Source organism: Xiphophorus maculatus, chromosome 16 (assembly GCF_002775205.1).
Source record: "Xiphophorus maculatus strain JP 163 A chromosome 16, X_maculatus-5.0-male, whole genome shotgun sequence".
In the NCBI taxonomy this organism is placed as follows: domain Eukaryota; kingdom Metazoa; phylum Chordata; class Actinopteri; order Cyprinodontiformes; family Poeciliidae; genus Xiphophorus; species Xiphophorus maculatus.
Genome location: NC_036458.1, coordinates 8,435,139 through 8,462,091, shown reverse-complemented (window position 1 = coordinate 8,462,091; position 26,953 = coordinate 8,435,139). Strand labels below are relative to the sequence as shown.

General features: G+C 37.0%; 2 protein-coding genes across 3 annotated transcripts; one reads left to right on the top strand and one right to left on the bottom strand.

Annotated features, from left to right (window-relative positions):
- Positions 1 to 2,664: 2,664 nt before the first annotated feature.
- On the top strand, positions 2,665 to 13,612 carry kdm8 (lysine demethylase 8). Its single transcript, XM_023349026.1, has 8 exons — positions 2,665 to 2,752; positions 5,627 to 6,105; positions 7,864 to 8,036; positions 8,638 to 8,770; positions 8,859 to 8,924; positions 12,205 to 12,354; positions 12,436 to 12,528; positions 12,623 to 13,612. Exons 2-8 carry the CDS (start codon positions 5,650 to 5,652, stop codon positions 12,785 to 12,787), a joined length of 1,236 nt encoding a protein of 411 aa, XP_023204794.1. The 5' UTR covers positions 2,665 to 2,752; positions 5,627 to 5,649; the 3' UTR covers positions 12,788 to 13,612.
- Positions 13,613 to 15,428: 1,816 nt separating this feature from the next.
- LOC102227235 (UNC93-like protein MFSD11) lies at positions 15,429 to 26,884 on the bottom strand. 2 transcript variants are annotated; one of them, XM_005796790.3, is made up of 13 exons: positions 26,416 to 26,883; positions 25,955 to 26,010; positions 25,762 to 25,869; positions 25,598 to 25,677; positions 24,226 to 24,322; positions 21,177 to 21,235; positions 20,853 to 20,997; positions 20,130 to 20,179; positions 18,212 to 18,277; positions 18,004 to 18,129; positions 17,757 to 17,931; positions 17,529 to 17,664; positions 15,429 to 16,010 (listed from the first exon to the last, which is right to left on the bottom strand). In XM_005796790.3, the coding sequence occupies exons 1-13, from the start codon at positions 26,503 to 26,505 to the stop codon at positions 15,858 to 15,860; spliced, it is 1,341 nt and encodes a 446-aa protein (XP_005796847.1). In that variant the 5' UTR covers positions 26,506 to 26,883; the 3' UTR covers positions 15,429 to 15,857. The 2 variants fall into 2 exon arrangements, with proteins under 2 accessions (XP_005796847.1, XP_023204793.1); XM_023349025.1 differs by having other exon boundaries at positions 17,757 to 18,129; positions 26,416 to 26,884.
- Positions 26,885 to 26,953: the final 69 nt, after the last annotated feature.

Genomic DNA, 26,953 nt, shown 5'->3' with positions numbered 1-26,953 from the left:
TATTTTTCATGCCTGGAAATAATGAAATCATGTGTGCATTATAATTTATGCATGAAAGGTCTAAAAAGAGCTACTGCTCATCCACATTGAAGGCAGTCCATTGAAGCGGTTTGGGAGTCTTATGAGGATGCCTCCTGGGTGCCTGCAGTTGGAGGTTTTTCATTCACAGCCTACTGGAAAAAGACCCAGAGCTCATTTGTAGGAACTATATTAACCCTCTGGTCACGAAACTCCCCTGGATTCCACAGACTGAGGCTTGTTGGTTTTCTTGGACGCAAGGAACCTGAGCTCAGGTAAGAGGAGGATGATGGATGGAATTCAAAGCACTGTTAAGGAACATCTAAATGCATTTTTGCCAAAACTAAATTATCTTTAAGTCTACTTTGGGCTTTGGATATCTTGTTTCTGGACTTTGGATCTTGTTATTTTTCTGTGTGTTGTCTTTGCTTCAATACCTTTTTTTAAAAAAGATTTTATAAAATTCTCATGACCTTAAAAGATGCAATTGAGGGGCGTGCTGTGGTGGCATAGGGGATAGCACGACCCACGTTTGGAGGCCTTAAGTCCTTGACGCGGCCGTCGTGGGTTTGATTTCTGGACCCAGCGATATTTGCTTTCCTGTCGGCCTACTTTCATATAAGGGACACTAGAGCCCACAAAATACCCCCTGGAGGGGGGGGAAAAAAGATGCAATTGCTCACAATAATTAAAAATTAAATCCTAATATATCCTCTGAAAGACACCAGTCTTCCTTCCACCAGGGCTTTGGGAGGAACAATGATTCCTCACCTGCCTCCAGATAAAACGGGAGAAAGGTTACTGACCTCTGTGCATGAAGTCGGTCCTGACAGCACAGCGAGGGACAGAGTTGTCAGACTTGTGACCTTCAGCTCGGCCCCACACTGTCTTACAACCACAGTATAACGTGTGTGAATAATGCATTGGTTCTCCTGCTGGGACCCCCTTCAGCAGCTCACACAAGCAGATTTGGACATACACAGCATTCGCATTATGGTGTGAGGTTTTCCCCCATACAGCGTAATAAAGAAAACATGTTTGACCAGCGCAGACCTGGTGTTTCAGTGTATAATATGAGGACAAACACATGTTTTGTAGTAGCCTTTCTTAGCTGCACTACAGGCATGAAGGTTTTTGCATCCCTTTTTATTCCAGGAGAAAACCTAAATGTAATCCTAGTTCTAACAATTCCTATTCAATTATGAGAACTGGGGAAGTATGAGAAGCAAAACATCTTAGAGAAACAAGTTGGCTGCCTTCTGCTTAAGCACTAAGGATTGTCATAGCGTGGATGACTGAGAACCTACACCAGCATAACTTTAATTTAGATTCTAAAAGCTTAAATAAGTTTTTATTCTTTTTTATTGCATGTAGAGTAGCAATTGTTGCTGTTTTTGATATTTTTTGCCTAAGACATTAGCAAAACTGTAATAAAACTCAGTGAACAAGCTGCCATTGTGCTCATCACAGTAATGTCTAACCTCCATAAAAGCAAATGAATAGTACATTGAGTCACTACGATTCTGAATGTTTACACAGTGAAAGTGAATAGAAATGCTTGAAGCGTCTTAAAATCCCCAGAGATTCCTGGAAAGGCAGCGTGACTCTCTTGTTTCTGTCTGCCTTACATACAAGAGTAGCTCAGCGATTTCCACCGAGATTATTTGAATTTCACAGAGTGTTTGGCATTTGATAATAGTGCTCTGGGTTTATAGATTCTAGAGTTCCCCAAATGAAGATTTCCTATCGTGTTTGTTCATGCCACATCTCTGTGGGTGGAAAGAAAAGGTAGAGGAATACAAAAGATTAAAAAGAAAATACCTATGAGATATCAAAAGGACAAATCTGATTATTGTTTCAGCTTCACGTGAGCAGACACAAATCTGCAAGTCTTCGAGGAATATCTATATTTGCACAATACATCATGAGCAGCTGGAGTCTCGTTTGGAAGGAAGAGGAAAGCAAATGTTTGTCTAACAGTTTTGCCATCATTTATCATGACGGGAGTTATCTCAGTGCAATACAGCTATGAGACAGGCTTGTCCACCTGTTGAGACAGATGCATCGGTGTCAACATGTATGTTAATGAGGATGTGCTGTCACCACCAGAGCTGTGACTAGTTTCAGCTGACTGGGCTCGGCTACATTTGGTCAACAAAAGTGAAAAGACAGACCTCGGTAGAGAGGAATGAACAGATTTCCCATGCTGCTACACGAAGACTAAGACGTTGTGGACAAATGCAACTGTGTGGGAGTGTGATGTGGGTGAGTGTATAGATAGTAGGAAACTGCCCACACATGCCAAACAAGTGTGAGTGTGAATTCAGTTCGTAGTTTTTCCTGATGGAAGGAATGTTTCCTGCAGTCTTCTCATCACGTTGCAAAATGAAATTTTTTCCAGGGCCAGTCTGGCTTCACACACTTCTATGTCTGTTACTTTCATATGTAAGCATGGTCATAGAGACCACATAGTGAATAAATATTAGATTTTTTTCTAAACCTAAAGAAGGACATATAATATATAATTTTTACACACTCTCAGTAATGTTAATAACAGATTTTCCTACTTCATAACTTCTAATTTGGATATTTCCAACTTTAATAGCAGCACGGAACCAATATTTCGTGGTGTTCAAGTTTCCTGACGGAATGTTTTTGCTGTGTCACCCGCAGCCGAGCTGTGCTTCGCAGTCCAGATTGTGATGGATTTACACTGTATATGAGGCAATAAGAGGTAAATATTGACCTTAGTTAGCTATATTCGAGTGAAATATTAATATTTTTAAGCAGAAGTTTGCTTTAGGAAGCATTCTTACACGAGCTTAATCTCTTTTACCGCTCCTTATATTAACTCAAGCTAAACGTCAACTCTTTTTCAAACGTTAGTTGATTTTAAATAGGCTTTCTTATATCACGAAAGATTATGGTGCTTTAATAAGCTAAAATAAAACGTTTTTCTTGCTCCTTCATTGCTTTGAGTCAAACTCTTGCAATCCTGGCCCCTTTTGTACTAACATACGTTTTAGGGATTTATCAAAATTCCTAGAGATTATTTCTGAAATTTTTTAAAGTTTTTGTTGTAACTTTAGTAGTTGTGAACCTGACAGTAAATGAAGAGGGTTATTTTTAAATGAAAATAATCCACATCGTCATAATGCATTAAGGTACAATTTCTATAACCTTAAATCTAAACACAAATTCAAAACGTAATGCATGTATTCAAAGACAGAAAAATAAGAACTTAATGTTTTATTTTATTTAAATAACTGGCACAAACAAAATAAATGAGTTTCCCAGTGTTTAATAGACAAAGAATAAAGATCAGTATGAGATTCTCATAGTTTCATAGCCTTGAATATCCATACCATGGCTTTAAAGTATCACTTACTCACAAATTTAAAATCAAAATTGATAAGAGTATTCCTGATGATGCAAAATAATCGAATGTACTGATTATTGCAGTAATAAGAATGCAGTTTCAAAACAGCTCTATAACAATTACTGACTCCCGTAATTCCCAGGGAAAAACTGCAGTTTCTTGAACTGTTTAAGACAGTCTTTCCTTTTGTTTAAGCAAGGGAAAGGTGTTGAGTCATACTTTCATCCAGCTGATTAGCAGTGCATAGCAACAGGTAGAGGGAGGGCTGCTTTGTGTTACTGTGCTGCATACAGCCAGAAAAAACTGATTCCTTGGACTGGGCCCTGCAACCTGCAGTTCTAGCACCTCAAGTGACTCTGTGGACTTTCGATGCTGACACATAATAATTTAACTTAAAATGTGCAGAACAAACAAATTTCTAGACATATATACATAATAAATGCAGCTTTTGCAGCTTATTTTATTTTATTTTTTTGCATGGAATAAATCAGGCATTGAATTTCCACAGCAGAATGACACAAGCATCAGTAATATATATATTGTTTCCATTATGGCATTGGAAACTGTTTTTCTTTAAGTAATTTTCCACAAACATCCACATCCCATAAAAGAAAATGTATCAATGCTCTTTATGTAAATGTTTTAGTTTTTTGTGTGTTTTTTTGCTTTAAAACTCAATAATAATGAAATGGTGATTCTTTTAAAAATGACATATTTCCAACAGTATAGATTTATGAAAAAAAATACTGTTTTTTTCACAAAAGCTTATGGAACATTTGTGGCTCTAAATGAATTAGTACAGCAAAAAGTAGGAACAGTGTGACAGATAATTTCACAAATTTTGAAACCATAATTTATTAAAGTCTTGTCATACTTGATAATCGATCCATATTTAATTTGATATGATGGTCCCCAGTGAAGGCAAAAACTATTTTGTTCACTGTCTAATTGATTTGTGGATCACTAATAAATTTTCTGAATTGAGGATTTTTTTGTGAACTGTTAAGTCTTTTTATTGTTTGACCATAATTGATCAATAGATCACAACAGAATACGTCTGTATGGTCCACCAGAGAGGAAAATTGTGTTTGGCGCATGCACATAAAAGAATGATTAAAAAGATTCAAAGAACCAAACACACAATAAAGATGTAATAAAAACAACCTGGCAAAAAATGTATACAAGTTAAGTTAAATAAAAGAAGACATAATAAAACAGGAGTTAATTTTATTACTATGGTTTAGTCATTTTGGTGAATTAAGAAAGCTAATAGAATACAAAAGTTTTCACCAAACATTGCTTTTTAGCACCTCACAGACTAGATAAGTTGAAGGTGACTAAAGATGATGAGAACTGTTAGTAGTGGTTCTCCAAGGTTTCTTTCTCATGCAGGCAATGACGAGGTAGATCAGATGTTTTAGGGGTTTAGGGTTCACAATTATTCCCTTCTGCTTGCCACTGATAGTATTAAATAGACAGTTTAGGTAAACACACAAAGCAGTAGTGTGATTTGTTAACATGTGTAGTGTCCACATGCTCAATATTCTGTGACCTGATACCGCAACAATTTCACCTCTAGAGGAGATTGAGTGACTGTATAAATAGCCTCTTAGTTTTTGCTTCTTGATGTTTGTGTTTTATTATTATTTGGCTTTAGTGTCTCTGTTCATGTGAATGTGTAAAAATCTGAGAGCTGCTGGAGGCCAACATCATCCCTTACACATGTGGTTTAATAAACACAATTATTCATTTTGATGAGTTCAGCCCGCTTCTGGGTTCACACGGTTCTGTTTCCACGTAAAAAATAAATGAGGTGCTTATGTGTTGGCAGCTTCTACGGGAAGCAGAGAGCGTCCGAGTATGGATGGAGCAACACAGAGGCAGTGTTGGCATTTCCGCGCTGCAAACTGTCGTCATTGTTCATGTGTCACACGTGCGGTCCTGGCTCGCGCTGTCCTCACCTGTGTTTTGTGTTTGCCAGTTAGGAAATTATGTGTACGTCTGTTTCCCTGCAGCAGTGAGGCTGTATGTGTGTGGCAGGTTTTTGCAGATTGCTACACTGATGGGCCCACAACCTGCCAAACCACATAATGTTCCAGCTTTTGTCTGAACAAAAATGCATCAACGTGTTCCAAGACAGACTCTGCAGTGTGTGGATGCAACTTTAGTTTAGATTAGAATTTCTTTTGGGTCATTGCTTCACTTTTACTGTTTTTCTCCATCTTTCAGAGCGTAGAACATTCATCTCGTCCATGGCATCTTTGTGGACAAAAATCTCAGCCACCCTGCCTCCTAATAAAGAACAGTTTCCGCTGCAGTTTAGTGATAAAGTGGTGTTAAGCGTGGTGGAGATGCTGGAACGGGCCCGGCAGCAGCTGTACGTCGACACGTCGAGCGCCAGCCGAATTCTCACTGCTCAGATCATTTTGGACTATTCATGGGAGAGACTTAACATGGGAACATGGCGCCATGTGGACAAAGAGTGGAGGCGGGTTTACTCGTATGGCTGCCTGTTCAAAGCAGCCGCGATCTGTCGAGGAAGTCCATCAGAGGAGGAGATCTTGCAGGCCATCAGGACATGTGACATGGGTTTGCTGATGGGTGCGGCCATCATGGAAAATATACTTCAGGTCATCGTTCGAATTCTGCAAAGGGAAATAAGGACATTGGCTAAAGAAGAAGATAATCATGAAAACATCGAGGCAAAGGTTTGTTGTCTTCTTTTCCACACATGTCCCTTTTTTCTTACATTTTAATACTGAAAGGTCAGACCACTGTGTTTAGACTCAGAGGAGTTTGACTTCTTTTCTTGATTACATATTTTAAAGTACACCTTGGCATCTCAAACAGCCCACATATTAAGGCTGCAACAACCGTCATCAGGTTCTTGTATTGAGAGGTATTAAAATAAATATAAGAAGAAAAAAAAAACCTGGAATCAGCTTCGTCTAGTTACAACCACCTCCACACTAATCATCACCCTGTTAAAGAAAAAGCCTGAAGGTAAAGTCAAATTTTTATTGCAATCACATACTATTATAGTAAAAATGCATTCAAATCAATATTTTTCATCTAGGTCCAATGTTTTAGTGGAAGAAAAAAAAATCTCACATGAAGAAATAATTGTTATTTTACTACACCACAATCATTGCCACCTTAACAATTCCTATAAAATAAATTTAACTGAAGCATGTCTTTATATTTAAATTAATCAAAAACTTTTAATTAACAATTAAACCCTGTTTATCGTATATTCTATTTTTATTGGGTTATAAATATGACATGAAACAGAAGCTTATCTCTTTTGGCTATTCTTAAGAGTAAGACTAGAGAACACATGGGTTATATGTTGATCATGAGAAGAAAGAAATAATTTTCTCATCTCCACTTGCTTATATCAATTTAAACTTTAACTTAAAAGGTTAAAATAACTGTAACTGTGAGAAATGTAGCTGGATGAGGACTCATGATTATCTGTCAGCCATACAGAGGAAGGATGATGCTTAATGAGATATAAAAGTAAAAAAATATCTCTAAAACTTACAGTTAGAGAACTGAAGCAAAGAGTTGAGTTTTGGGCTCACCATGTCTCCATAACAACCATAATATTCTAACTTCATGCCAACTGGTTGTTTGCTATCCATACCAGTAAAAAGCCTGGTGTGGACTGCCATGACAAACATAAAAGTAAAGTTAGCTCAACGCTTTCTCTCAGATGAGATTAAAATGAAGCATTTTGGAACAACAACTCCACATGTTGAAAAACACGTTGTATAATTTTATTATTCACTCTTCACTAATACTGACAATCTATGGTGGTGTGAGCCTGTTTTGCTTGCAAAGGTTGGAACTTTGTTAAGAGTGCATGGCACCAGGAACTCTTTGTAAAACCAGGACGTTTTTAATATTTTTATGTAACTCGTGGACGTCCAGAAAACTGAAAATGGGTAGAACAGATGGCCAAATAAACACAGAATGCATTCACCAAACAGAAAATCAGCCTTTTTTTCATGACCACCATTTTAGGTCCTCAAACTTAAATCCTTTAGAAAACCTGTGAGCTGAGCTGAAGAGAAGAGAGAGTTGGAGAGGACCCAGAGGAGGAATGGTCAGATATCACTCTCTGTGTGTATACTCACTCTGAGAAATATCTTTATTTTATTCATTCACCTATTTCTTTTTTACAGACGTCTAACCAAGGTGCCAGTGAATGTGGAGAGTGCTGTATATTATCCTAATTCAAACATGTTTTTCGTTGCTATTTCAGCTTTCAATGACATCAAATGTACTTTCATTACGGTAAAATAAAATAAAAAACTGAAAGCACAGCTCTTAAAACTAGCTGAGATTATAACAAACTATTCAGTGAAATGTCTGAAACATTCAATCCTTTTCGGAAAGTATCCTCTGAAGTTTAAACTGAGCTTGTTTTACTTTTTTTTTTCTCTCTCTGCCGTTATTAACAGAAAAGGAAGATTGCAAGCCCACATGTTGGTCTAATCAAAGACGAGTTGTCAGTTCCCAGAATTAAGTGTCCTTCACTGGAAAGCTTCAATGCAAACTACCTCCTTCCCCTCAAACCAGTGATTTTAGAGGGGATAACTGACCACTGGCCTGCCCTCAACAACCATCCCTGGAGGTTTGTTTTCTCAGAATCTATGCATTTTCAGCTAAATATTGTGTCTCTTGATGGTACATCGCTGTACATTTTCATCTTCAGATGATTTCATCTGAAAGTTCACCTAAATTATTGTCTGACGGATTTTAATTTAGGCCGTCAAAATAAGCTTTTATTATTAACATTATCCTGCAGTTACATTCAGTCCAGCAAAGTAATCAGACTGATATATACTTATCACAAGAGCTGAGAGCTCTTGTTGGGCTGAGTGGACGGGAAATCTGGAGTACTCTCAAATAGAAGGATAACTAACACATAACACACAAACTCAGTCTGGAAGATATAAAAGTTAGAGTTTTAGCTTACTTTGACTTAAATAAGTAAGAATTTAGACAATAAACTGAGCACATTTTGCTTAATTCATCTAAACATCTGTGATTCTTCTAAATCATTTCAGGTCATCATTTTTCCGCTGCTCACTCTGATTTTTAATAGGAAAAATCAAAATGGTCATCTGATTCCCATCCAAAAGGGCTGTTTTACCATGTTGTTGTGCCCTCCTCAAATCACAACGGCCGTGTATGTTTTTGAGGATAGTAATTATTATTTCCCCCTTGTGAAGCATCGAGTACCTGAGGTCCGTGGCCGGCTGCCGGACAGTTCCCGTCGAGGTGGGCTCCCGTTATACAGACGAGGACTGGTCACAAACACTGCTTACCGTCAATGAGTTCATCGACAAATACATTTTGAATAAAGTGAGTGTGTCTTTTTTTGTTTTAAGCCCACATTATAATTTTAATTAGGGGTAATAAGAGTTATTAGTCCATGTCTTTTGCTTCCCAGGTTCAAGAGTCTGAGAGTGATCACAAAGCTGTGGGTTATCTCGCTCAACATCAGCTTTTTGATCAGGTACTTGTGCCATGTTGATAAATTGTCGTAGTTGCCTTCTTATCATCTCTGTGTTATCTGTTTTATGCAATGTGTTGCAAAGATATTTCTAGCCCTTGAACTATGCAACATTACAATGGAGCACCTTAAAGTATCTCACATCTATGAAGTGCAAGAAAAAAGATGAATGGTTCTCAAAGGCTTTTACAAAGAAATCAGAATAAATGCTTGGTGCATTTGACATTTTTTCCAATTGTTTGCAAAATAGTTCCAATCAGCTCAGTCAGATTGGATAGAGAGCAGCTTCAACTGGATTTTCATCTGAACTGGGCCTCTAACATCCCCACAGCATGATGCTACTATCACCATGTTTCACTGTAAGGATAGTGTGTTCAGGTTACTGTGCAGACTTAAAAAAAAATCTAGATTTGTTTCCTATCATTTGCTGTTCCCTAAGTATCTTGTGGCAACTTTAAAACAGAGTTTCTGTGGGTTTATTTCAATAATGCCTTTCTTTTATGCTATCAAAACTAGATTTGATGAGTGCTCTACTAATTTCCTGTAAACAGATTTTCCCTCACATTTCTCATGTGTATTTGTACTAAAAAAGAGCTAAAAGGTACATCGCTTTCAATCCGCTTCAAAATTGCACTCAACTTTGTGACAGTCTACCATCAAATTCCCAATAAAACACCTTGAAGTTTTCAAGTATTCAAGGGCTTTGAATACTCTTACAAGACACTGTAAGTACTGTGCAAAATAAAGCCAATGCCATCACTGGCAGGGCGTCAGTTTGTTTCCCCTGGAAAATACTAATTGGAGCCCAGAAATGGTTGATTTGTTGTCTAGGCGTTTGTTCTCTTCTTCACAACATGTGAACTGATATAGATAAGACCTGATTTTTGGTTTGTTTGGCACGTCTTAAAAGAACAATGAGCAGCTACCTGTTCTCAAAAATTTATGATAAACCTGCTGTTTGATCAAAGTAGATAAGAAACTTGAAGCGAGGAAGCAACAATCAAGTTTTTCAGAGTTTTTCACTTTCTGGCAGCACAGGAGCAACAAATCAAAGACACTCTCACAATGAGATATTAATAAAAAGATTTATTTATGCTATATCATATTTTTTTACCTAACTTGATACAAAGTAGTGCATTGTAGATTGAGTTTTACAAAGGGATCATATATCATTTATAAATTTCAGACATTTTTAGAACATCTATTGATAGTGAAGCTAAAGCTCTGCATCTTTCACAATTGGTTGTTTCTGTATAAATATTTTAAAGTGCAGAAAAGATACCTAAACATTGTGGGACGGTTTCTTTCTTACACTATTTAATATTGAGCGTCATAAAAATTCTTCTGTGATATTATGATAAAAAGTCCATAATTAGGAGTCATCAAATTTTGCACATGGAGTTATTATTTTTAGAGCTATAAAAATATATCCCAAAGTCAAAAACTAAGTAGGTCTGCATGACATTAGTAAAACATGACATTGGGATATTATTGTTGATAATATCACTAGTACTTCATTTTTCTGCCATCCAAGCATCCTAACCACTTTCCTTGTTTTTTCTGATTTTGGTCACTATATCTGGATCTATAGCAACTGTGGGCGTCCAGGACTCGGAATACATTATTAAAGTTTTATTGCACAGCTTCTACAATCTTATAGCCTACCGATTATTTCATTATTATTTCAACAGTTCCTCACAAACGTGGTTTTGCACACATTGATATTGCCATGACAACTGCAATCCATATGCAGTGCTGTGAGAAAGTGTTTGCTGTCCGACAGATTTCTTCTTTTCACACCTAAATGTTTCAGATTGTGAAACCAATTGTAATATTGGAGAAATGTTGTGCAAGAAAATAGAGAATGCATTTGTCAGTAGTTGCTTTTTATAAACTACAGTATCTAAATACAACACTCCTGTTAAATTATGTACCGAATTAACAAGGTACATAATAATATATAATTATTATGATTAATTATATATAATTAATCAAATCTATTAGAAATATAATGGGTTCACCTTCACTCATCACACCCAGAGATGATTACAACACATCGTGCCCTGACTTAAAGACATCCAAGAATAGATGAGAAACAAAGTTATCAGTTTGGAAATGCTTGCAAAGCCAATTCTAAAGCTTTAGTACTGCAACAAGCCAGCGTGGTGGTAGTTGTTAACAAGTGGCGAAAACAAGAAATGGTGGCAAATCTTCACAAGCATGATCAGACTGCTAAAATTAGTCCATGTACAAATCAACAACTCATTCAGGAACCAAGTGATATCTAAATCACTGCAACTTTTTAAAGATCTGCATCCTGTTATGTCTGGAATTACACCAACAGCATTTTAAAAAGTCGTCTGAGACCCTTATGCTGTTTTGTGTGTGTGTGTATGTGTATGCTTTGTTTAAGAGAACATGTTTCAGACTGTAATCTTCTACCTAACCTACCCTCTGAGCAGGTGGTGGCAGTAATGCACCATTACATTGGAGGCCAACCTCCATTAAACAAGAAGAAGAAGTGACAGTCTGGGGCCACTTTTCTTCTTTAGGACCCGAGTGATCTGCTGTAATTGATGGAATCATGAACCATCTGGTTGTGGTCTTAAGCTCAAGTGGTTATACAGCAGCATAAAGATGCAAAGCACACAAGCACGTTGAACCCCGAGTGACTCAGAAAAACAAATTCCGATTTTGGAGCTATCAGTCAAAGTCTCGAATTAAATCCGAGTGAGATGCTGTGACCTTCACTCAAAAATGAATCGGTGTTCAATGTGCTTGTGCTAAAACAATTTAGCAGAAGAAGAGTGTGCCAAAATTCTTCCACAACAATGTAAAAAAAACTCATTCCCAGCTGTTGGAAACATTTGATGGCAGTTGTTGCCGCCAAGCGTGGAACAACTAGTTATTAGGGGTCAGGGGCAATCCCTTATTCGCCTAGAGCCAGATTTCTCTAGATGGATTTTTTCATATGAATAAAAGTAGTTTTTCTTTAATTTGACGATCTGAAATCTCCAAGTACGACAAAAATGCAAAAACAAAAAAGAAAAAAAAATCACTTTCACAGCACTGCTGTACACATTCTGTATTGTTAACAGCATGGTGAGCTGATAAATTCATAAATGCCTCATTGAAAACCATGAAAATTAAGTTATAATAACTTCAATGCTATTTTTAAGTTGCTGAAAAATGTCGCATGCTCCAAAACTAATTTTATTAGTGTATGTTCTGTTTGTTTCATTTTCTGCCTTAGATGTCCTATAATATCTTCCTTTAATTCTAGATCCCAGAATTAAAGGAAGACATTCGCATCCCGGATTATTGCTGTCTTGGTGAAGGAGATGAAGATGACATCACTGTAAATGCGTGGTTTGGACCCAAGGGTACGGTATCTCCTCTTCACCAAGATCCCCAGCAGAACTTCTTGGCTCAGGTGACTAAAGCTGCTCTCTTTCTAAACAGCTGACACCTGATCAGAGAATAACCTCTTGGGATTTCCTTTGCATATCTAAAGGTAGTGGGAAACAAATACATACGGCTGTATTCCCCAGAGGACACAGAGAAGCTTTATCCTCACGAATCCCAGCTTCTTCACAACACCAGTCAGGTGCGATTGACAAGTCTGTAGAGAAAACATGTGTTGCACCTGCCAAGAAAACAAAAAGATTCAGTGCTTCCAGTTTCTGAACTCTTCTGTGCAGGTGGAGGTGGAGAGTCCAGATGCTGAACGCTTCCCTGAGTTTGTGAAGGCACCGTACCTCGAATGTGTCTTACAGCCTGGAGACGTGCTATTCATCCCTGTCAAATACTGGCACTATGTCCGATCTTTAGAAATCAGCTTCTCCGTCAGCTTCTGGTGGTCATGACTTTATTTCATAATAAAACACGTTTACTCTCAATTTCACTAAGAGTTTTTACCCAATGGGAGGCTAATTTCCTATAATGCTACATCAGACAAACCTTTGAACACTGAACACACACTGCTGAATGACTAGAGTCATTTTAGTTGCTGATGACTGAGACAACATTTACTGTGTGCAAAGCTAAATGCTGCACAAACTAACCAAAAATCCTACAGTTATTAGTCAGCTGAATTGATATTATTCTCTTTGGAAATTGGCTTATTTAATTGTCTACTCCACCTCATTCATCCAAATATCCTACAACGTGTGATTTCCATAATTCTAGGAAAATGAGACAAGTCCTCAAATTTAATAACCGAGCGAGCTACAGGTACAGAACAGTTGTAACTCTGAATAAACCGACAGTCGGAGGCAATCAAGCAGGTCACAGAAGGAAATGATTGAAATAAATGAACCAATCTCTTGGGCATACACAGACTCCGAAATTAAAACAGCCTCACTGGATAAAAGCCCTTATAGTGAAAACTCATTCTCTCGCATCTAAAAACACAATAACTGACAACACAGAGCGCATGCTGCGCTTTTCAAGGCCCCAGTCGTGTATGCTGCAAGTCCATTTCAATCAGATCCACCTATTAGGACTGTGAGGAAGTGGCAAAATGAAGCAGATAAGCCCCCGTGTGCACATTTGTTCAAGTTATCAACCAAAGGTGCGGCAGGCTGAAGTGGTGCTTCGGGAAATCAAGCTGGTGTTCGTCGGGTGGAGCTGAAGGGCTGTGGGGACGCTCAATTAAAACAAACGCTCAATAAACACAAACAAGAATCATATTTTATTTGTCGATATTGTCTCTAACTCGACTGAACATATGCTGAATTCTGTGCTTGAGACTTTTAGAACTACTCAGGCATTAAACATACCAGTACTGAGGTAATAGACTTATCCAGACTGAGCTACACTCCTTACAAGGTTACTCCACTAAACTAATAATACAGATCATGCTGGGATGTAATTTTGGGGCCAAATGCTGTAAACTTTCATTAACCCTTCCGTTCTTTGTTATATCAGTAAGTGACACAATTGACTTAAGATTTCACTAACCTGCTTTCTCTCATTATAATTTAATCAATACTCAATTACCTATAAAGTAATGTGAGACCTGTGGGCTTCTGACCTTTTCACTGAAACTGAGCCGTGCATGCTCCTTTTTGATTAATAGCGTTATTGATTTTTAAACAAATCTGACAAATTGGGGTTAAAATTAAGTGATTCGGCTGGGGAGACTGGCTACAAGCTGGAGGTCCATGTTGTGGTCAATTAAAGATTAATTTAAAGGACCACAATTCACAAAAATCACAGGAGTTGTAGCAAAGCAAATTGCAAGGTATGCGTTTCTAGAGTGCTAAGAAGGTTATGCAAGTTTGTCAAAGTCAACCTCGATAAACATCTTCTCAGTTTTCAGTGTTGTTGAATACTAAAATCATCTGAGTTTTAACGCACAATATTACTTAGTAGTAAGCATGACAAATGTAATGGTCACTATCATCACATTTATTTTATAAAATCACAATTTAATGCATTAATTTAAAATAATGCACAATATATAAAATCATTTATTTAATGTCTTTACAAATGTTTACATAGGTTAAATATGTGTTTTTAATAATACCAGTAAATATAGATATGGTCAAGGATAAATCATATTTATTTAATGTGTACATTTATATACGTATATTTCCACATGAAGAAGTTAACAATGAATAAAACAGAGAGCTAACATCCTAGAGTAAAGACCTTGTGAATGGAACCTCTAAACATAAGATCTCCTATCTGGTGTTAAGATTTTTTTTATATATATTCACACAAAAAAATTGCATAACTCATTTTATATAGGAAATACTGTCTTGTTGCAATGATTGGACTATTCAAACTTAAGGATCCCACCAGAATATATTGTGATGGTCAAGTTTCTGTGTTTGAATAACTCTGGAATATTGATTATGCATTCATTTTATATATAATTTAAATAAAAGCGATTTTTGGTTAAAAAAAAAATTACATTAAGATTAATGATTTTTGTGATGTGGAACAATACATTCAGATACTTCTATGGTTTTCTGGTCTTAAGGTTCATCATTATGAGTTACCCATGCTCACTTCAAATTAAACATATTTGCTAAAAACACACTGAGCACCATAGCTACAGTTCTTACATCAATGTAAAGGACTTTTTTGTCAAGTCAAAGTTCAAGCATAAAGGAGGAGGAACACATTTTGACATCTTCTCAGATCAACACAGACTGATATAACACACAGTCTGACTTTGGACATCTGCTAAATTTACCTGTTAGTAGGTATATTTAATTTGTACCAACTCAAGGTATACATTCAATATTTATATTTGAATTTCACTCTATTTACATATATTTAAAAATAAATACTCAACATTTAAAATGTATAGATATTTTAATAAATGATATTGTTTTTGACATTTATATTTGATGCATATTAAATATTTATTCTGATATTATTAATTCAAACCCTATTTATGACAGGTTTCATGCTAAAATGCATAGATAAGAATTTGTGTGCGTAATTTCCAGCAATGGCAGCGCCTTGTGCAAGCAACAGTCACAGGATTCCGACGTGAGTTAAACTTTTATTATTCAAAGATTTACCAAAAGGAAGAAACATTTACACTATAAAGCAAAATGAACAAACATGACATAAAAGTGATTGTCAGGCATTATTTTGTATCATTTATATAAAAAAGGTGTAGATACATAAAATATTAGAATTTTCATTAAGACAAACCTGAGCTAGAAATATAAAACAAGAGGATATAAACGTTTAACCATAACACTGGACTAGGTGCAACTATGTAGTGAAACAAAGTCCAAAGAGACAACTGATAACATTCTAACATATTGCGGCAGTTGATATGCTGTGGTACTTCATTGGTTACTTTATTACAATGATACATTATTTTTTTTAAAATTAAAAATGCAAGACTGAGTTTCAGGACTACATTTGTTTTCCAGGACACAAATGATTCTGACCACAGAATCCTGCTTTTCAAAATTCCTGTGAATCCATGGAGTACTCCTGTATCCTCTCAACTACGAAGAAGCAGAGAGTTCCAGTAAAGCCGAGGATGACCAGAAGCAGGAGCTGCCACGTTAGCAGAAGGTAGCCACTGTAGAAGAACGCCACTGCTGCACTCACAGACTAACAGGAAACATACATTTTATTGTTGGTTATGAGAAGAAAGAACTGCAAGCTTTGCAACATCTCATCTGTAGCCATGTTTGTCCAACTGTGGAACATGTTACACTGGTGGTATTTGAGCTACCTCTAGTGGTACTCAGAAGAAATCTTGGCATTAATTACAAAGTAAATATGTGCAAATTAGCTGTGACAAGGTGAACCACAGTGCACTAGGAACAGTTTGCTAGGCATGATGTATGTTTTTTTTTGTTGTTCTTTTTCTACATTGCTCTGAAGTTAGAACATGGATCTGACAAAGACATCAAATCCAACTTAACCATGTTGGAGTTCCATGTTCCAAAATGGATGTATCGGTTGATTGATTTACTTTTTATTTACAGTGGTTAAAACTAACTTTCATGTGAAAGGCAGCCATGTTGAATTTTAGGGTCAGGGTTGGTGAGAGTCCATCACTTTTCCTCGACGCCATTTTGAATTACATGACAGTTGAGAATTTCAACTTCTATGGATATGTTATTTTCAGATTTACTACAGTTTTGAAATGTCTTGACAAAATTGTGGTAAAGTTTGGGAACCACTGGACTAGAAAGACAAGTCTGTTTGAATGAAGTAGTATCTTCTCATTTGTCAGATTAAATGTAACTTTTGAAAATAATATTTAAGAACGTATTAAATATACTTTTAACTAAGCCCACCTCTGTATTAAAAATATTTACCTTTTTGGTGTCCTGATGTAATATTCTAATCTTAAATGTGTTTTCATTAGTTGAAAATCTGCATAATTAACAGAATAATGGCCTGAAATAAATGAACTTTTCAATAATCAAATTTTTTAAATATGACGGTAATTGTCCCATATTTTAACATAATTGGCTTGATGAAATCAGTCTAGTTTTTTTTATTATAATGAAGTGTTTAAAATCATCCAGCAAATTTTAATTTTTGCTAATCTGAATAAACACAAAGCAGTTTTCAAATGAGTATTTAATCTATCGACAACCCGTTCCTGTGTAAAAATGTAATTGGTCTCTAAATTGACTGTTCAAGCAGAGTGTTTATTGGACAAAAATGATAAAGTACTTTGTGGCTTGTTCGCTCAGCAGTGGTTTTCACATTTGATGTTAGGATAGCTTTCTCCATTATGAAATAAAATTCTCAAATGCAAACTGCTAAAAAGAAAAAAGAAAGAAATTTGTATGAAGACAAATACTTTTTTTTCATAGCACTGCATGCTAACATAGAGTTAAAAGACTTGCTCATTATAATACCTTGAAAAATATGTTCCGCTATTTGAAAAGCAAGCTTAGAAAATATCACAATTTCCTAGAGGTAATTCTTTTTCAAGATCAACTATGCTGCAAAGAAAAGAGGGCGAGGTGAAGATTTGCCTTTCTGACACCTTCCATCCCTATTAATGAGGCTTCAGCTGAATTTATTTCACACTTGACAGGACAACATTTTGACTGAGCTTTGCTCGGCTCTGCTAACAATGTCTGAGAATTGGCAATCGAGGATTACCTGGATGAATTTAAAGATGGCGAAGGCAGGCGTGCTTTGTTCGGCGTAAACATAACCCAATATGCTGTAGAGCTGCGTGTTGAAGCAACTATCTCCAAGTCCAAGCAGGAAGGAGCACAGCAGGGCAATGGATGCACTGAAGGAGAAAACAAAATGCTTATTAATAACATGACATGAATAACAACTGCTTGAATTCCCTCCTGTTAAATAATGAGAGAAACCACCTACGATGGGCTTAGAAATGGATTCTTTTTTGTGGTGGTTTCAACGACGACAGGCGCGTCATCTGGGATGTTGAGGAAAATCAGGTAGGAAGCGACGAAATGGACGACCATCCCCAGAAACACCACCGAGGTTCGTCTGAAGCGACTGTTTTTGCACAGGAGTCCAAACAACCCCCCACCTGATGGGACAAAGAATACTTCAAGAACCTCTCGTGGGTTTTTAAATCTCTGTGAGCAGCGCGTTGACCCACCTACTATTTCTCCGATGCCCACCACTATCCCAGAGATCCCAATGAAGCCCTTGGCTGCTTCTCCAAAGTGGGCAGTTGCGCCGATGCACGTTCCGTACACTCCACTGTAGAAAGACAGCTCAAGCCCTGGAGAACCGGGACAGTGTGTTTTCAGCGCCAACTTCAAGCATTTCACAAGCGGCCTGAAGATTTTCTACATTTCCCCTACCGCTGTAGACCATGCAGGGACTCAGGAGCATTATTGTTTTTGTCTTCAATAGATGCAGGATGGTTTCTGTAAGAGAAAAAAAAAAAAAAAAATAGAATCCAATGCACTCATTTGAATTGCTAATGAAGCCATATTTTTTGAACAAATATGCCTCGTTTACTGCTTCACAAAGCGTGGATTAAAATGCAGACATTAAAGCCCAATTTTCTCCTTAGAATTAAAGTTCTGTGCTGGAAGAGGATGGGAGAAAAAGAAATGAGCCAAAGAGCCACATTTAAATGCAGAAAGAAAAGCACCCAGGAGAGGCTTCCATTCAGGCTGTTAGAGAAATCTAGATTTAAGGGCAGAAATCCCAGTAGGTTTGTTTATGTATGCCTTGATGCCCTTTCTGACATGAATCAGCATGCATCTTTGATAAACCCGATATCTTTCGAGGCAGGTGCACACAAGTCTACGTGTGCACAAGATACACACGAGACAAAGAGCAATCAGATCATCCAAACAACCCGGGGCAGCACTGAAAGCAGGAGCAACTGCGGCAGAGTTTCCAGTTGACAAACAGAGAGATAATCTGAGATAAACTCACACTAAGGCACTGTCTGTGTACTCTGTCGCGTAGCAGGGAGATTTTTATCCACATGAAAGCAAGTTTTACTTGAAGAAAAACAAAACTGCCTGCTAGCTGCAGAATGGAAGCAGTCAGATGTGACGCAAATACAAATCACCAGGAAGCAAAAGGAAAATGTCAAGTTTTTTTTGTGGGGGGTGGAAATGTTGTGATGCCATTAGTCATTTTGGGCCTCATTTGCAACACAAAGCTCAAGATAAAGACTGTAGTGATCACCAAGATTAAGTAAATGTAAGATTGTTTTTGTTGTACTTAGTATTTGAACAGAATTACTCCTCCAGAAGTTTCTCAGTGAAATACAAAAGAAAATAAATAATGTTTGGGTTTAGATGTTAACATATTCTCAGAATTATTCTTTTTTTTATTCCTTATTAACTTATTTAATTATATACAATTATATACACTGTGACCCTAAATGCAGCAGCTTGCGTATTTATTGAGTCCATCTCAATAAATGTAAATACTATCAACTCAATTCTAAAGCACACATATAGTGATAATGCCTCATAAATTAGACAGATTTATTAAAACTAGAGCAATATGTTTCAGTTATTTTTGTGTAGTTTGATCATTTTCTACCACATTTTCCTTTCACTCAACTTTCCAATAATATAATGGCACACAGAACTTTGTGAACAGTCAACTTCTCTATCAATAACTTTTTATGACTGTCGTCTGGACAACTGTCAAGTCAGCAGTCTGATAAATGTGTAGGCTATAACATAATACTCCAACCTTTGGTTTAAGTGCATATTCAACGAGAAAGAAAGTGTAAAGTTAAGAAAGAAATCATTTTAGCACAACCATTTGCACCTCCAACAATAACTATACAACTCAAACCCGTTTGTGTTTTTAATGAATCAGATTAGCAAGTAACCCGGCCATAACCTCCTGCTTCCCTAGGGTATAAATACTGACAGGTTCATACAAAGTCAATTTCTCTTAGCTTCAAAATGGGAAAGAGAAGAGAAATCACAGTCAAATATGATTAAACAGTTTAAAACAACTTATGCTTTTGCAAAGAAAACTGCATGAAGATAAAGGTTTATTTTGCTGCAATTGAAACAAATGGCAAGCTCACCGTAAGAGAAATGCAGCAGTTTTATTAAGTGTCAGGTTATGTCTTTGCAAGAAAAGATATTTTTATTTTTGGATTTCTTAAAAACATTTTTACCTGGGTTTCAAATATTTGTGGAGAGCACTGTAAGCAAGGGTTTTCATCATTTGAACTCAGGATCCTGCATTTTTGATTCTGTGTAATATTTAAATAAAGTCTAAATAAAAACTTACGGAACTCTGTTTTGGTATCCTGTAGAGCGGTGTTGGCTCTGTTCTTGTACCTAAACAGCGGAAGAGACATTGATGTCAAACTTCTGCAATGCTCAAAATGATCAATAGAAATCAATTACTCAGCCATACAGAGAAATGCATTGATTTACTCCAGAGGAAACATGAAGTGAACTACATCTTTAATTCAGCTCAGTTTCTTTACATGCCATTTGGAAAAGCTTTTGTGCATAAATACTTCTCATCTGACTTTCAGTCGTCTTTCTTTTCAGGTCCTCGTCCACATTCATGGAAATTAAAACACGCCTGAAAAAAAATCATATTGAGGGCCTTTCTCAACACTCAACAGTTCTCCATCTTAGCTGGCCAGGATCTGCCTGATTGCAGTCTACTCTTCTTGAGTACCGTCACTGGACTCGACTAGGTCGAAGTTATAAAAACCTGGACGAAAGAAATTCCAGTGTAATTTTTTTGAAGGACAAATCTGGTTCCAAATTTCTGCAATTTGGAACCAGTACCATTACGTTGATCTTGACAAACACTTGGAAAATCCAAGGCTGGCAATTTGGAGGAAAATCATTTTGTGGATTAAAAAAAAGAATAAATTCACAACTGTTTCCTCTTTGATTCGTTATGTTATTCCTGAGTGACGACCCCAGTACATTCTGGTTGATTTTGTAAGACCACGGGGAAAGAAGTGTAATTATCTGAAGGACGGTCCTTTACATTGTGCGCGTTGAGAGCAGCGACTGCCCTTCCTCTTCAGACAGCAGCTCCTCTTCACGATGACTCGTCCTCAAGACCAGGAAGCTGAGCGTGCCAAGGACGGAGGAGACCAGCAGGAACAGAAAAATATTCCTCCTGCTGCTGTCTGAGATTAAAATAAACAGCTTTAATAAAAGGCGACAGATATTTTAAGACCATCGAGCTGAGACAGATTTATAATTACCACCCAGTCGTATAATCCTGTGTGATGATAATTTACTTGCATCATTGTGCAACATTTTTGCTTTTATAATCAAAACGGTAATTAGCTGAGTCTGACTTCACCTGATATTTCTGATTTTCCGTTCCAGTCGAGGTAAATGTAAAGATTCCCAAACAGCATGCTGCAAATGAAAGGGACTCTATTAATGAATGGAGAAAAAAAAAGCTTCTATTGTCTTTCTGATCATTAGCACAGCTGGCCTGTTTGTTTTCACCCGTCCATAAATATGCCGCCCACTTTCCCTTTAGGGAGCTTTTAAATCAAGCCTGCTGTACAAGTCCACACTGCCCACAATTGCTCTTTATATATTATATAGAGCACTGTATATTCACTATATGCCATGTTATCCCAGCGTCAGCATTCTGTGTGAAGTTTATGGAGCGTGGCACCCACAGAAATCCCCACAATGAAATGTAAAATGTAGCCTCTGCTTGTCGTTACATAAAAGAACAAATGTTGTCTCTCTGAAAAGTCCCATAATGTAACACATCAGCTGCTATCATGCAAAAACTTCTACTGAGCAGTAGTAAGTCTGTCCATGTGTCATTTTGAGCAGGTGGAGGTTCTAGGTGGAGTTGTTTTCTTTTTTCTTCCCATGTTTTCCTCTGTTCTTCATTGATTTTTTTAAACGAATGCATCTACTATTCCTCCATGCTCATGTGAGCGAAAAGCATGCAAGTCTGAGGAAAATACATGTATTTTGTAGCTGAAATAAAAAATTTGAAATATACTAGAATGGATTGCGATTTGGTGTTAAGAAGATTGATTTTATTTGATGTTCACCAGGAGTTCTGCCAAGAAGGAGAGGGGGAAGCCTGGGCTCTCACAGACCCAACACTGTTTCCTTCTCAACGAAATCCGTGGTAAAACATTATTTTTTGTAGGAATGGGGATATTAGAAAGACTTTGTGAAATGTATGTATTTATTTATTTATTTATTTATTTATTTATTTATTTATTTATTTATTTTGTGGCATAAAGATGTTGAAGTTCTGTTATGGCCTTGAGCTTTTGTGTGCTACAGCGAGATTAAGATTATGCACGACCTTCGTCTGGGGACCCAATGTGAAAACATTGTGGAATACACAAAACCTAATTGAATTTCAGCAACACACATTTGCAACATTATATTTCAGAATAAAAAAAAAAATCTTTCACTGCAATCATCGGTCAGTAGTTGGACAGGGTGTACAAATGAGAGGAATTTAAGAGCCACTGTTAACTTGCTTAGAAGAGGTAAGAATCTCCTTAGAGTTAAAAAAAAAAATCCTAGACATTTAATGGACTCTTGTCCATCAATTAATTTTCATGAGACGACTAAACAACAGTGTTCAACTTTGACCTGCTAGAGGAAAAAAACAACTATTCATCTGGAAAAGAAGGTTCTCTATTTAATATCATGTGGTTATGCCTGAAGGAGCTTTTAGAAATGTTTTATGAATTGTAACCATGAGAACTGAGCTGTCCGGTTTAAAAAAGATATGTTGTTAGGAGGAAGTGAAACACTGCATACCAACTTTAGCTCTGTACCATCTCTTAAACGTTGAAGCGGTGGTATCCTGGTCTGAGCTTGTTTTGCTCAACCTACAACTGATTAACTTACTATGACTTAAACTCAAAAAAAAGAAGTTTTCAATTGTTTCAAGGAATGTTTCTTTAAGTTGATGCTTTGATGTATTTCTTGATCTGCTGTGTTGTTTTTTTCTAACAATCTTAACCATTTAGTTTGTATTTTCCCAAAATGTAAAAAAAAGCTTGCCAGTTGTGTGAGTAAAAATGGAAATTATAGGGGATTCTATAATTTTTCCACGTAATTAGATTTTTTTCTTTCTCTTCTGCTTGTTTTATAATGACTTTTTTTCTTCATTTTTGCAAGGTGCTTTTAAGGCAGCAGGCTGTGATTAAATAATGTGACTTCCTTGTTCTCATGGATATCTTAATAATTATGCAGCCAATTTAAGAATGAGAAAAATCTCATCAACTTTCATGATAATTATAGCCGGTCTGTGTAAGTTTTAAGCATTTTAACCTTTAAACATAACCCATAATCTGTATGCATCAAGCCTCTTTTCTGCCTTTTGGAGCTTAAAAAACTGTGACCTTTAATTGAGGTTTTTCCACTTGGTGGATTAGTGTAATTAAAAAAAAAACCACCTATGAGCGAGATGTTAAGTGAACCATTCGAAAAATTATGTTTGAGTGGTAGAAAATGTTACCTACATTAATTTTATTTTTTAGAAATAATGAATTTCTGCCCATGGTGAGGTTTTCACATAAATAAGCGAGGTTTCAAAGAAAAAGAAAACGTTCCATTAAATATCTAGATCTATTTCTGTCTTTGATTAAATATCCGTATACATATGGTCTCCTTCCAAGAACCCAGGTGAGGAGAAGCAGAGGTTATTCATGACTGCTAACAGTGACATTCTGTGTTTGTGTTTGCAGCCTGTGAGCGACTGAATCATAAGTTTATTACGGCCGTGATCATCCCTGCAGAGTCAGATTAGCATGGCCCTATTGGGAGCTTTGGCACAGGTGACAGCCAATGTAATTATAATACTAATTCAATTTGCAAATTGGAGCAAACACAAATTAGCTGTCCAAGCCAGCGTGCATGAGAAATGGGCCAAATCCAAGAAACGAAAAGGGCCAAGTCTTGCTTGCTGTGCTTTTAAGGAGCTCTGATGTGTTTAGTTTTAACAGAGAGAGAGAGACTAACGGCAGCAACGTGTTTTATTAAAATCTGATTATGGTAAATGAAGAGCAAAGGAATATATCCTGCCGAGACGTAATGTCTTCTGGACAGGAATTCTGAGTATAAGCTTGAGTACAATTAAGTCCTGGATAAATGTAGAGACTTAGCATTAAGAATTAAGAAAACATTGAAAAATAAAAGTTCCTCCAATTTTAGGAACACATTATACAATGAGGACTAATTAAAAATTTAAATTCCCAAATACAACAAAAGTTGCTCTTATATGAATTCTTCCATGTACAATAATTCAAGTTCTGAAACAAAGTGTGTTTTGAGCAAACCTCAAAATATGGACCAGAATTACAGCATGCATGCATTCCCATTTTGACTGAGCCTGGAGTATAACGTGTAGCTACCTGCATTGTAGTAGACCCCAGAAAAGCCCGGTGTTCCTGTTGATGGTGGAAGCTTCGGAGTTTTCCACCAGGAAGTGCCCCTGCGCAGTCCAGAGCACTGCACGACGCAGAGAGGGAGGGAAAAGATATTCACCGCTCAGTTGCCGACAAGAAGGGATAAATGACGCTGGTGTGTAAGTAAGTAATGCATTCAAATATTCAGTGGCCAAAAGATAAAAAATGCAACTCACTGCAGTGTTTTGAGGCAGCATTAAATAAGAAAACTTAAAACAACTGCCCCACATCATTTTTTTTGTGTTATTCCTTTAAATAGTAAGTAGACAGTCTTCTCTGTATTTTCACCAACATTTATGAGTAAACTTAAGATGCTCTGTGTTACTTGGAGACACAGTTCCTAACCCATTTAAGTTCTAATTCAGGATACACTGTTTATAGCATCGTCGTATTCCAGGCGCAATAATCCCTGTACGCATGATTAACCACAACTTTGATTCTTTTTTTAAATTTATTTATTTTTTACCGCAGACAAACAGAGCTTCCATGGGCTGCAGTAGCCCAAGGCAAGCATGCTGAACTATTTACAAGCTTTAAATTTCTTCAGCTATTCTTAATACCCTGTATGCTGTTTCACTATGTATTCTCAGTGAGAGCAATTAAGCTTAGAGACAAGTACAAAAAGTATAGCTGCTTCAGGTCTTTTTATTTATATAAATATAGGGTCGGTGAAATGTTTACATAAACTCATTATTGAGAATAATTCATTTTAGGTTTTCAAGATAGTTTAATTTTGACTACAGACTTTTTGTGGCCAACAAACAAGCTTCTGACCATTCTGGCTGGATATTTGACCACTCTTCCATGGAGAGGTTTTCTAAACTTTCTGTAATTTTGAGACGGACCTTGCGTTTGAGCACAGTCTGCAAATTTTCCAACAGATCTGAGGATCTGGGATAGCCTTTCTATTTCTATATTCAATACCAATATGTCCATTTCAAAACCAGTTTTGTGTGCGTTTCATGTCATTGTCCTTTTTGTACACCCAGCTGGGTCTAAGCTGCAAACATCTGCAGCAAATTGTCACTCTCTAAGGAAGGAGACTGGTTAGGATGTTTACGAACAGACGGGAAGCCAAAAAGACTGCGGCATATTTATTAAAAACTGGAAGAATCCAGATTACCAACGTCTCTGTCCACCAAGAAGTGAGGTTTTAAACTGACACTTTCAGGCATGCAGGTGGTAGCATCAAGCTGAGGGTCTGATTTGCTTCAAGTGTACCAGTGCATTGCACAAAGGAGTAGGAATAACAAAACTTCCAATACACATTTATAACTAACCAAAATATGGGGAGAGAATTTATGAAATGGGAACTTACATGCTGCTCCTATACCGATGAGAACAGAGGTCAGGTAAAATGACCAAGTAGAGGGCATGATGAACACTGCAATGTAACCACTAAACAAAAGCACAGCCATAAGCCACATGTTTAAGCATTTATGTCCTTACTTCTCTTTCTCTACTCAGCACAGCCAAGTTTACCTGTAAAGTAGGCCACTCAAAAACATGGTCAGTTTCGCTCCAATAACTGTAACAACAGTTGGTGCAACCAGATTGGAGAACGAAAAAACTCCATAGATGATCCCTAGACTGCAGAAGAAGTCAAGAAAATACAGTTAGCATCTTTATGCGTTTTTTAATTTGGTGAAATAAACTTTTTCTTTCTTTCGTTTACCTGTGGTAACCACTTCCGCTGAAAGTTGAATTGTTCAGACTTTTCACCACAGTTTGCTGAAAGGGGGGGAAAAATGAATTAGGGTTGTCAAAACAGTTCAGAGCCAATTTAGCCTCAGGTCATTCATCCTGTTTGATAATTTCACTGACCATTGAAGAAAATCAGAAACACGAGAAGCGCCTGACTAACTCCCCTGACTTCCATTTCCTTCACTTTACAAAAAACAGCAGCAGACTGATTTTCTTGTTTATGCTTTCATTTATGAAACGCATAGCTATCGTACAGAACAAAGTAAATAAATAACAGCTGCGAGTTGCACGTGTTGATTTGTAACGCAAGATTTCATTTTTGAGACCTTGTTTTAATTAAAATACATCTTCAATCTGCAAAATCAGCATTTGAGGAATCCACACTACAAACTAGAAGCACCATGGTAAACAGATGATAGTTTTTGAACTTACTTCAATGTTCCCACAGGTGGTGAAGGCGGTGAAAATGAACAGAAATCCTACACCCAAAACCACAACGTTGTAAGTCCTTCTGTCTGCCATTCTGTCTTCTTTTTTCCTCCTAATACATTACAAGTATTAGTGCTTTTAACGTCCTCTGTCGATGAATTCCACCTACAACTCTTAAACCCTGGAGGACCCGAATGTCTCCATTTTTACAAAGTTTACCAACTGTTTAGTTACAGTTTATTCGCAACCAGAGGAGCACTGAGGAGATGCAAATAGAAAGCAACAGTGGAGCACTGTACACGAGAACACTTCCTTCCTATTACACAGAGTACACATGACAACTTGTGACTTTAATTACAAGCAGTTTTTCCGCTCATTTTCTTTTTCACTCAGACTTTTTCTTTCGTCGTCATGAGGACGGTCGTGACAGTAGTTCTGGGTTCTGCCTCTTCTTCTGTCCGCGTAATTTGTGGTCATTTGTGTTTGCTGCCGTCCGGAGGAGGCCACGGGAAACGTACCTTCATGAAAATTACTGAACATT

Coding starts and splice junctions, on each gene's coding strand:
- kdm8 (XM_023349026.1), top strand. CDS start 5,650: ATGGCATCTTTGTGGACAAAAATCTCAGCCACCCTGCCTCCTAATAAA. Junction 8,037..8,637: donor CTCAACAACCATCCCTGGAG/GTTTGTTTTCTC, acceptor CCCCTTGTGAAG/CATCGAGTACCTGAGGTCCG. Junction 8,771..8,858: donor ACAAATACATTTTGAATAAA/GTGAGTGTGTCT, acceptor TTTGCTTCCCAG/GTTCAAGAGTCTGAGAGTGA.
- LOC102227235 (XM_023349025.1), bottom strand. CDS start 26,505: ATGGCAGACAGAAGGACTTACAACGTTGTGGTTTTGGGTGTAGGATTT. Junction 18,278..20,129: donor GGATACCAAAACAGAGTTCC/GTAAGTTTTTAT, acceptor TTTCTCTTACAG/AAACCATCCTGCATCTATTG. Junction 17,665..17,756: donor AATCCATTTCTAAGCCCATC/GTAGGTGGTTTC, acceptor TTTCTCCTTCAG/TGCATCCATTGCCCTGCTGT.